Source organism: Berghia stephanieae, chromosome 2 (assembly GCF_034508935.2).
Source record: "Berghia stephanieae isolate SIO BIC M18660-M18661 chromosome 2, UCSD_Bste_1.3, whole genome shotgun sequence".
Lineage (NCBI taxonomy): Eukaryota > Metazoa > Mollusca > Gastropoda > Nudibranchia > Aeolidiidae > Berghia > Berghia stephanieae.
Window position 1 is genome coordinate 94,929,195 of NC_088361.1, and position 12,313 is coordinate 94,941,507.

The following is a 12,313-nucleotide window of genomic DNA, read 5'->3' on the forward strand; positions in this document are numbered from 1 at the left end:
AAATACAGTTTTCTCTGAGGGATAAAAATGCAACTTATCAGGTTTTGGAAGTGCCCTCATCAAATTGATGATATGCGTTTAGGTAAATTGTTAACTATTCTGTTCTCCAGATCAATCGTATCAACAAACAAAGTTTTGTGTAACTTTTAGCGTTTATTGTCTGATCGGGAGAAAGTAGAACTAATCGCTCAACTGCGGTCTTTAAACAATAACAAATGGCAGAGTGACGTCGACTGAATACTATCTAGTTTTGCTCATGGTAAAGTGACAGGGGGTACTTTTTTTTTGTCCACTCAAATATGTTAATGACGCAACACTATTCATTAAAAATAATATCTTCTCCTTTCGGAGATATTTCTCATATATATTTTTCTCTTCAATGCCTACAAGCCAGTGCTGCTACTTTGGGATATTAAAAAATGTTAAATTAAAAAAAAAAAATCATCTTGGCGTTTTTAATAGACCAGAATCAGTCAATAATTTTGCATTTTATACAATAGATAAATTAATACTTTATTCACATAATTCCGTATACATATTATTTTTGTCGATACGTCTAAGACAGGATTGCCAACGTGACGTTTTAAAAGCTAAATTCTCAAAACATGGCGGGATATTTGTTTTCTGGTTTGTTTATTTTCTGTATTTTGTTTTGCTTGTTTAGGGAGGGTTGTTTTATTAAACATTAACATTTACATTTAATTGACAAATTAACATTAATTTACAATATTTTACAATACCTAATTAGAGTTAAATTAGACCAAAAGTGTGGTCTTTGGTGCCCTATCACAGTAATAAAAAAAAAACAAAAAACAAAAAACAAATGCATTAGTAAGATATAAAGTACAGCATATTAATTATAAAACAAACATAAATTACCCATCGAATTCAAGCTTAATGTGATCTAATTCTTTATCTACACAATTCTTAAAAACGTTGATATTTATCGCAGTTCATGAAGAGGCATGGAGAGAGTTTCAAATAACAATTTAACAAAATATACAAATGTTCAAGACGAACTGAAAAATAATTAAAACAAGACACTTATTCAGGACATCAGATAAATATAAAATTAAGAAGAATCCACAAGTTCATGTGTATCTTTGGCACAAAAGTGGTGCCTGGAAAAGTCTGAAATTGGCATGTTTGGCAAGTTTTGCAATATATGTCTGGCAATCCCTTCCCTCGCCTCCAGCCACCTAGAGTAACAATGGAGGAGAGTGACAAATTATTCATTCTGGTTTCTGTAGCAAACGATAAAATCTAGAATGTTACTTGTCTTGGAATCGTTTCCAACACTTTGCCCCGAAGCCATTATTCAGGAATTCTTGTAAGTAGAGAAAGACAATCGGCAAGAAGGAGAAATAAAAAAAAAAACACTCCCAGCAATCTTTGACCGAGTATCTGGCAAGGAAAATTGAGTTTAGTCAACAAATGAAAACAATAACACCTTTAAAATACTATTTTTAAATAAAGGATACTACCTACCTATAGTTCCATCTTTCTGCCAATATCTATCTATCTATCTATCTATCTATCTATCTATCTATCTATCTATCTATCTATCTATCTATCTATCTATCTATCTATCTATCTATCTATCTATCTATCTATCTATCTATCTATCTATCTATCTATCTTCCCACAAATCTATCTATAATATATCTATCTATCTAATTTATCTATCTATCTATCCATCTATCAGTCCATCTATCCATTTATTTATTAATACCAAAAAAATCTAATTTTACATATCTATTGTTTTTACAACAAGATGTCTGAACGATTGCGTAAATAGCCCTATTCATCAACGCCAACATAAATAATCAACGCGCCACCCATTCTCCCTCCTACAATGTTTACCTCTGCGAAATTGAAACATGCACTTTGCGTAAAACCGTTCAACAGAGGTGCGTTCCAGAGAACAATGTAATTCATCCGCATACATGTCCTGTGGCGGTGGTTTTCCATTCCATTCAGGTTTCGTCACTGGAAATATATTTAAGTGGCATGTTTTATACCCCGCTGTGTGTTCTGGTAGACTGATAAACAAGGGATTTGAAATAGAACGGGGGGAAAAAGAGAGAAACAGAGAATAGAAAAAAAAATACGCACACGGAAAGAGAGAGAGAGAGAGAGAGAGAGAGAGAGAGAGAGAGAGAGAGAGAGAGATAAACATGACAGAAAAGGAGAAAGTGTGAGCGTGAGAGATAGATAGATAGATAGATAGAGAGAGAGAGAGAGAGAGAGAGAGAGAGAGAGAGAGAGAGAGAGAGAGAAAAGAAACGAGGGGGAGAGAGGGGGGAGAGAGGGAGAGAGAGAGAGAAAGAAGAAAGAGAGAGAGAGAGAGAGAGAGAGAGAGAGAGAGAGAGAGAGAGAGAGAGAGAGAGAGAAACGAAGAAGAAGAAGAAGAAGAAGAAGAAGAAGAAGAAGAAGAAGAAGAAGAAGAAGAAGAAGAAGAAGAAGAAGAGGAGGAGGAGGAAGAAGATGAAGAAGAAGAAGAGGAAGAAGAAGAAGGTCGTGCGGTTGAATGACAGTGTCAATTACAGTTGCCAATTTTTATAAATGCCCCCCTGAGATATGAATCAATTAAGCATTAGATGAAAATGGATATCATGAACCCCAGGACATATTTAAGTTCCGTGTGGCTGGGAGAAAAAAAAAAAACAACTACGGATGCAGCAACAAAATCAACAACAATACAGCAATATAAACAGTAACAACAACAATTATATAGACATCAACAACAATCACATCAACAACGAAGAAAGAGAGAGAGAGAGAGAGAGAGAGAGAGAGAGAGAGAGAGAGAGAGAGAGAGAGAGAGAGAGAGAGACAGACACAGAGAGATGTATATGTATATAGGTATATATATATATATATATATATATATATATATATATAAATATAAATAGAGAGAGAGAGAGAGAGAGAGAGAGAGAGAGAGAGAGAGAGAGAGAGAGAGAGGAGAGAGAGATTAATTAATTGATTGATTGATTGATTGATAGATTGAGGGATAAATAAATATATAAACTGTTAGAATTAAAAACAAAACCAAACACAAATAAAACAAATCTTCATATTCCCAACCATCAATGAACTACTCGCCCCACTTCATCGTCATCAAAACACAAACATACGCATTATTTCCACGTCAACGAAAACCGTAATTAACTCATCAATTTTCGGTCGTAAAACAATCTAAATAATATTGTCATAAACATTGACCGGACCGGCACGGCACGGCACCGTCACCACGATCACCTAATCAAATATTTCCGCTAATCAATATTAAACGCGTACAGGCAGTCGCTACCTAGTCAGCGGCATGCGCGCCGATGAAAACGCGGGAGGCTGCTACTGCTGCTACTGCTACTGCCGTGTGCCGGTGGGAATTTGGCCCCAAGCCACCCCAAGCTTTTCTGGCGCCTCGACACACTGTCGATGTTGATATGGTACAAAGCTGGGACGTGTTTAATCCGCTTTCCGTAGATTGTTGCTCCTTGGATCTTTTCCATTACATCCGGTCTAGGGATTCGTTGACACTTTTGGAATTTGAGAAAAATAATTTTCGGTTCGTTTTTATTTTTTAAAAAATATTTTTGTTTTTGTTTTTGTTGCATCTGGAATCGATTACCTGCTTTAAGAAAAAGTTCAGGACAATATTTTTGTTTTGTTTTTTGTTTTTCAGGTTTCTCAAGGTGGATATATATTTATCATGATGCCTGACATCTTTTGTGATCTTTGATGTAACTTGCCCTTGAAGTGTATGATTAAAGATTTGCCTGATATAGCGAGTTTATATTGATATCATTATTATTTCGCAGTTCATCTTATTTTCGATTCAAATTAATTTAAAAGAATTTGGGATACTAAATGAAATTGTTGAGTAATATATAAAAAAAAAAACTTGAATTTCTGATTTCTAAACATATTAAAATAATGACTGTGGAAATGACATGGGTTTTACTCTTGTACCAGTTATTATGTAATTGATTTATAGAATTGAAAACATGAAAAAAAAACGTTCTAGTATCGCAATTCGATGATGTGCTATATTATGGCGTGCTGATTCTTTGGAAAAATGGTGTTCTTTCATAATTTTAGATAACATTGAAACTCATTAGCATAGATAGTTCTTGCATTTACATAAAATGCTCAGTATTCCCGCCCACCGCAGCTATAGTTATATTACATACAAACGTTTGTGTAACCCTCATAGTTGTTACTATATCTAGTCTGTTACCGAGAATTCAATGAGAAAAGATAAATTTTTTGTCGGTCATAATTGAGTGACGTCACTTTCAAATCTTCACGAGAAAAAGTATCCTATTTTACATACAAAAAGGAGTCGTCATAATGATTATGGACTAAGGAAACCCTTTCCCCATTCCCAGTATTCCTTATTAGGATAATCCGATTGTCTTTGAGGTCCATCAACGTTCTATGGATAATGCCATGAGTTCGTTTTTACTTCCCACCCTTCATATCATGTCTGTGTCAAACTTCAGAACCGCTTGGATATCGTGGACTTATATAGCCATTCTGTTGCTGAGTGTTTTTCTCGTGGCAGGTAAGATGATTAAAATTTTTATTGATGGAGAGAGAAAGAGATAAATGGATCGATAGATAGGTGGAAAGATAGATAGATAGATAGATAGATAGATAGATAGATAGATAGATAGATAGATAGAGAGAGAGAGAGAGAGAGAGAGAGAGAGAGAGAATTAAAAGTTTATAACGAAGTGATAACTACAAACTAGTTGATGCCTCCCCCCACCCCCACCCCCAACAAAACATATTAAAATACCTACATTAAAGTCAAACATTGCCTGCTCTCATCAATGGAACACCATTTTATTATACAAAAGTATTTTGTGTAAACTGGGAGAAAATCCTCTTTACTTAATAGTTTTACTTGATGTCTACATAATCCTCTGGGAGATACATTTTCTTTTAAAAAATGACGTTTTTCTCATTAATCGGTATAGGCATCTAGCTTGAATTTATATATGTGAAGTTTATTGGCAATCATATGACTACATTTTATAATCTCTGCATGAAAAGAAAATTCTCAAACAATTTAAACAAAAAACAAATTTTAAAAAAGCAACAACAAAAAACAAAATCGAAATAAAAAACAAAAACAAATAAATATATAATAAAACAAACAAACAAACCAACCAACCAACCAAACAAACAAAAACAAACCAATAAACAAACTATAATATATATATATATATATATATATATATATAATATATATATATATATATATATATACACACACACACACATTTGCATGATTAACAGAATAAATCCTCTTTGGCTGTTGTGAAGTCAGGAGAAGAAGGTTTTTATTTTTAATCTTTCATTTTGGTAATGACGAAAAGTTTGTAACTCAAGTTCACGTTTGGAATCGTCTCAAAACGGTGTCACGTTGGAATGAACAAGATGCTAAACGGTGGTTTTAAAGTTAAAACAATCAGAAATAATATTCATTGCCCCGTACTTTTTGGCCAAAAACAAAACAAAACAAACAACTCGTCCTTCAAATTTAAATATCGATCGATTACCCCTATCCTTACCAACTATAGGAAAATCGTCACATTCGTTACGATACAACCAATATTTTTCTTATTCAAATTTATTTTGTACATCATTAAAATTTAAATAAAATGAACAGTAGATCATGTTTAGCTAAAGAAATAATGTATGGCAAGAACTTTACGGCTATTATGTCAAAGTGATAAAAAGTATATTTTTGTGTTAGTCGGGTGTGAAGTTTTGGGGAAAATTCTGAAAATGGCTGGTAAGACGAGAGTTAAAGCGACTCTCATTTTGTGTAAAACTCTCAAACCTAAGACATCGAGAAGTCTTCCCTACGTCCCATGTTTGAGAGTTTTTGCCAAGATGAGGGTTATCTTTATCGATCGCTATTTGAAGGACGAGTTTTCTGGCCAAATATTTTCAAGTGTTTTTTTTTCAGAGTACGGCAATTAACTGGTTAAATAAAGGGCAGTAAGTTTTGTTTCATACATTTTAACAAATCTGTGACTTATTGTCTCAAACCGGGGGTGGGGGGGGGGGGGGGTCGGGTCGGGTCCCGATAGCTCAGTTGGTAGAGCATACGTTTCACACGCAAGGGGACCAAGGTCGACATTTTTTCTGTCCCTGCGCCCCCCCCCCCCCCAATTCACCCAGCAGTGAATGGGTAGCTGAGTCTGTTAGATTTGGCGGAAAGTACTTTGCGATAGACTAGCGCCCTATCCAAAGGTTAGCAAGCAATTGCTATAGTCCGTTTTACGCTATAGAAACCGGGATAAATTCCGGCTCCGTGGGGCGAGTAGCTCTGAAGGAATACTTTTTTAAATATTCTAAAACCAGTATTATGTTCGGTTGAATCGGACAACTGAAAAGCGAGTTTAGTATCAAAATGATAAGAATATTAACCTTTCAGTATTTTAAATGAGCTTTTATATAGCGCAACATCCACTAAACGTGCTCAAAGTGGTTTCCAAGGGCCCGCTGGCCAACAGCAACACTTAGCATGTAGGACGTGACATGACGCCTGTTAGGCGGTATTACCATTTTTTTTCGGACAGAGACAAGACTGTTAATGATCATGTTCTCATTTTACACCTGAGTACGGCGAGAGAATGCGAGGAAAGAGCCTTTTCCAAGTACTCAACTATGTGCGAGCGAGGCTCGAACCGATGACCTTCCAATCCCAAAGCGAGTGCCAAACCACAAGACCACATAGCCTCACAAGACAGTGTCAGTGCATGATACAATCAGTCGGAAGGTGAAAATTTTGGATTTGCATTTTTTTTCATTTTATGACAGAATAACATGCTCCCCAGAGCATTTTAATCTTTATTTGAAGTAAATCGGGTGATTTTTCATGAAGTTATTTCTGATCAGATATTATTATGGTAAAGGTATCCAGCAACTTTTCACAAGTTTCATACTTTTTCAACTTGACTAGCTGTAAAAATATTTAGAAGTGAAATTAAGCTGTGATATTTCACGAAGATGTACAAAATGGGTTGATTTAATCATTTATGATAAGAACTCATTTTTGATAAACATTGACCTTCTAATTAAACTTGGCAATATCTCAGTTCAAACCTTTTCACCATCCGACTGATTATGTTATTCACTGTAACGGCAATGCAAGAAATGGCACCCATTCTCCACTATCTAAAAACGAACCGAAAATGTCATATCAGCACATTCTTCATCCCGACATAATACCCCTTCGAGACCGTGGGTCACATAATTTATATTTCTTAATTTTAAACATTTTGACCTTCAACTCATTCTTTTTACACATCTCTTGAGCTGTTATATAGATAGAACGAAGATGACGCCACTCAGGTCTCTGTTATTGTTTGTTTTTTTGTTTTTTTGCCATCCAACTTTATGAGTAGTTCTCACTAAACTTCATTAACCAGACTATAAAGGTTACACATACTTTTGTGAGTTGGTCCGTTAAACTTCCGGATGGCAATGTTGTGAGCTTCTTAGCCAGGCGCATACTATCTATAGCGCAATATCCACTAAACCGGCAACAAAATCGCTTTACGTTGAGAGGGGGGCGGGGGGGGGGGGGGGGGGGGGGGGGGGGGGGGGGGGGGGGGCGGGGGGCGGAGGCTATCCAATAGCAATACTTAACACGTAGGATAAGACATAAATCCTGTTTGGCAATATTACAATTTTTCGGACGAAGACAAACGCTGTTAACGCCCCGTTATTCATTAACAATCGAGTGTGAGTGAAGAGCCTTTTCCAATGGCAACCAGTACCAGAGGTGCCTAAATGACCCAAGTAAATGAAGAGACAGATAAAGTGAGTAAATGCTACTCATAAAGATAGTTCGAAGATGACGTCACTCAGGTCTTTGTTATTGTTTTTTGCCATCCGCGTTTATGAGTAATGCTCACTGAACTGTATTAACCCGACTATAAACGTTCATGGATACACACCGTTTTGTGTGTTGGTCCGTTATACTTCCGGATGGCAATGTTATGAGCTTCTTAGCCAAGCGCATACTATCTATAGAAGGGAAGAACACAAAACAAACAATGCGTCGGCCCTTGGCAATAAGCAAAACACAAATATGTAAGGTTACAATGAATTTAAATTGAACACGTATCACCCACACGAATTCATGGAGTAGTAGGCAAATTAAGTAGTAAAACCAAAACTAGAGGTCCCTTAACGAGCCAATAAAATGGAGAGAAAAATAAAGTGAGTAAATATGCCTCATATATTAGGGAACAACACAAATGTAGTGTCCAAAACAGCGGTGTAACGCGAGCGTTCTTCCTCTTTTTCATAATTATTTTGGCAGCATGATTATGTATGCGCTGGAGCATTTTTAGCAGATAGTTGGGAATTTTATACATTAAAGCATTGCAATAATCATTCCTAGAAAATATAAAGGATGAAACCTACATAATAGATAGAATGAAGTTGACATCATTCAGGTCTTTGTTATTGTTTTTTTTTTTTTTTATTTTTTTTTTTTGCCATTCACGTTTATGAGTAATTCTCACTAAGCTGTAGTATCCAGACTATAAAAGTTCATGGTTACACATAGTTTTGTGTGTTGGTCCGTTATACCTCCGGATGGCAATGTTGTGAGCTTCTTAGCCAAGCACATACTATCTACACCACATTGACCCAGCGGGTCACATTGAGCGTCCAAATTAACCTGACATAGAACCCTTATTGAAACGACGGGTCAGCTATAATGGAAATAGCTACATGTCCGTTGAAAACGTAGATTGTGGTAACCTAAACTAACGATAGACCGAATGTCAAGTGATGCAGTGCGTAGTACATTTCAAGGCCAAGCGGTAATTGACGAAAAACCATCACCACCACCTTAGAAAAGGGGGTTGGGGGACTCGATGGCTCAGTTGGTAGAGTAGAGGTACTTGGATCCATCCCGGATGATGGGAGATTATTTTTTTCTTATCCCTTTTCTACCAAGCTGCGGTTGGGTAGTTGGATGTGATAAATCTAGCTGAAAGTACTTTGACAACTATCCTTCCCAAATGGTCGCAGCAAGCAATTACTATTGTCCTTTAAATGCTACAGAAACCGGGATAAACTCCGACTTCGTTGGTCCTATAGCTTTGAAGGACTACATATCCATTCTCATAATAACATGCTTACCAGCCAAACCATTGAACCTTTTAGACTGTGAATATTTTTCAGATAAAGATCTGAAAAAGTGTGTCTGAAACAGTGCCAGACAAAGCAAGTGATAAAAATACCAAAATGCCTTTTAAAATAAAAAAATAATAATTGAGCTTTGATATAGCACAATATCCACTAAACGTGCCCAGAGCGCTTTACAGTGGATCCCTGGCCAACAGCAAACACTTTACATGTAGGTCGAGACATGAAGCCTGTTAGGCGATATTACAATTTTTTTCGGACAGAGACAACACTGTTAACGGCCATGTACTCATTTCACACCTGAGTACGGCGAGAGAATGTGAGTAAAGCGCCTTCTCCAAGAACTCAACTATGCGGAGAGAGAGGCTCGAGTCCAGGACCTTTCGATCCGAAAGCGAGCGAGTGTCATACCACTAGATCACGACATAGCCGCACTATAGAACCATCCCAAAATATCAGTCTTCATCGACTGGGGACCGAACCTCAGACCTCTTGATAATCGAGTAGACAAGCTCCCATTACACCACAGAGATTATTTTTCACCACATTTTGACGCAGTAATGCGTAGGATTTCAATATATTTATAAAAAATAATTATTTGAATAAACAAATAAAAAAGAAGAAGAAAACAAAAAGAAGTTCATGATCTGCAGGGTCCATGAATTTGGCTGGTCAGCAAGTATTCAATATAGATAGTAATGTAAATGTTGCTGCTTGAAGCTCGAAGAAATAAATAAAAATTTGAAAAGCTTCAATATAATATACGAAAACAGATAAAATGGACGTTTCGGACTTCCCCTCTATCAATAAAAAACCGGATGAATGCGCTTGGCTAAAAAGTTCACAACATTGTCATCCGGAAGTATAACGGACGAAGACACAAAACTATGTGTAAACTTGAGCGTTTATAGACTGGATAATACAGTTTAGTGAGAATTACTCATAAATGCGGATGGCAAGAAGCAATAACCAAAGCTTGAGTGACGTCAACTTCTTTCTATCTATAGCTGTGCGTGAAGTTCATTCTATCATTCTATTAGGACGAAACCCAAGTGAGTTGTTTTCTTCAGCAACGTATTTCGATTGTCACGAAACCATTTCCTTCAATATTCTTCAACAGTCTTGACGTCACTTCCTTCGTAATTACGCATAATAACTAAGTAACTGGTTCTAAACTATCGAAATAATGGCGGACGACCTTATGAAATACTTCTCCGACGAGCATAAAAGTGTATCCAGAGGAGAAAAACATTCTAAATCTGACATGTTTTGACTTTTATACATTCATTCTGATCACATGACGCGTGAAATAGTTCTGACCAGCATGAAGAAGAAAAAGTACCAATTTTCTTTGTTTAGATCAAACTGCTCGTTGCTGGGTGGACGTGACATCAGCCTATTGAATTTGATTTTAGCAAAGTACAAACCCATCTGTTTTCATGACACGCTAGACTGTAAGGCATTTAGTTAACTATACACCTAGTTACTTTAGCATTTAAATAGAGTAATATCCACTAAATGTACTCAAAAACGCTTTACAAGGGGTTCTTAGCCATCAGCAACACTTAACATGTAGACTAGACATGACGCCTGTTAGGCGATATTACGATTTTATTTTTCAACTGAGAAAAGGCTGTTAATTGCCAGGTACTCATTTTACACCTGAATACGGTGAGAAAGTGTGAGTAAACAGCTTTTTTTCTTAGGAAACAAATTTGCACCACCCAAATCGAGACTACCGGACCGAAGGCTGGTGTCAGATCACAAGGCATTAAAGCAAAACTTTCATACGTTTTCTAAGTTGCTGCGGTTTTGTGGTCTTGTGGCTATGACACTCGTCCTTGACCTTGTAGGTCCTTGATTGAAGTCTCGCTCATGGAGAAGTAAAAAAATGAGTCCTTAGAAAAGACTATTTATTCATTTTCTCTCAGCGCATTCATGTGCGTTACGAGTACCTGACAGTTAACAGCGGTGTCTCTGTTGAAAAAAAAAATATAATATCGCCTTACATGCACCATGTCTAGTCCTACATGTTATTGTGGCTGTTGGATTGTTACAATTGTAAAACTCTTTGAACACGTTTAGTGGATATTGCGCCATACAAAAGCTCAAGTTAAGTTGGATTTCAAGGCCAAAATATTATTGGCTTGGTGTTCATTCTCTCTCAGGACAAACCCCCAGTGAGTTGCCTTCTGCTATGTAAATCCCCTGACAATAGAATGACTCTTCACTTCAATTTCAGTCAGACCACAAACCTATATATTGTCACGCCATGTACTGTCGTACTCTGGAAATACACTTATTTACAAATTTGGCCAGAAAACTCGTCTTTCAAATAACGATCGATTTAAATGACCCTCATCTTGGCAAAAATAAACAAAGCTCGGATCTCGCGAGGTCTTCCTTAAGTCCCAGCTTTGAGAGTTTTTTTTATTGCCAAGATGATGGTCATTTAAATCGATCGATATTTGAAGGACCAGATTTTGTTGACCATAATATTTATAAATACACGTCTTCCCAGAGTACGGCAGTTAACTGGTTAACTAAAAACTTATATACGTGTTCGGAGTTAACAGGGTTTTACAGTCTTGTGCAATGACAAAAAATGCCATCTACGGGTCCAGGCTCGAGTCCCTTTCATTGAGACACAAAGTTGAGTCCTCAGAATTGGATTTTTACTCACATTCTCACATCGTACTCATGTGTAAAATATATACCTGGCCATTAACAGTGTTCTCTCTCTCTCTCTCTCTCTCTCTCTCTCTCTCTCTCTCTCTTTCTCTTTATCTCTCTCTCTCTCTCTCTCTCTCTCTCTCTCTCTCTCCCTCCCTCTTTCTTTGTTAAGAAAATGTAATATCGCTTAACAGTCATCACTGCTCATAGAAAAGAACAGTTTCATTTCAAGGCCAGGCGATAATTCTTAATACTCTGAAAGAACAACACGTATTTAAAATTTTGACCAGAAAACTCGTCCTTCAAATACCTATCGATTGAAATGATCCTACTTTTGGCAAAAACTGTAAAACCTGCGACTTCCAAAGACTTCCTTTTGTCCCAGGAATGAGTGGTTTTGTCGCAATGAAAGTTATTATAAACGATCGACATTTGAAGAACGAGATTT

The 12,313-nt window shown here is 36.7% G+C and overlaps 1 protein-coding gene across 1 annotated transcript in view; it reads left to right on the forward strand.

Moving 5' to 3' along the window:
- The first annotated feature begins 4,026 nt into the window (after nucleotides 1–4,026).
- LOC144965916 (uncharacterized) overlaps nucleotides 4,027–12,313 on the forward strand; it is a 150,163-nt gene continuing 141,876 nt past the window's right edge. Inside the window, exon 1 of the mRNA XM_078901764.1 lies at nucleotides 4,027–4,573. Within this exon, the coding sequence (XP_078757890.1) occupies nucleotides 4,447–4,573 (127 nt within the window). The 5' untranslated portion in view covers nucleotides 4,027–4,446. The remainder of the gene's footprint in view (nucleotides 4,574–12,313) is intronic.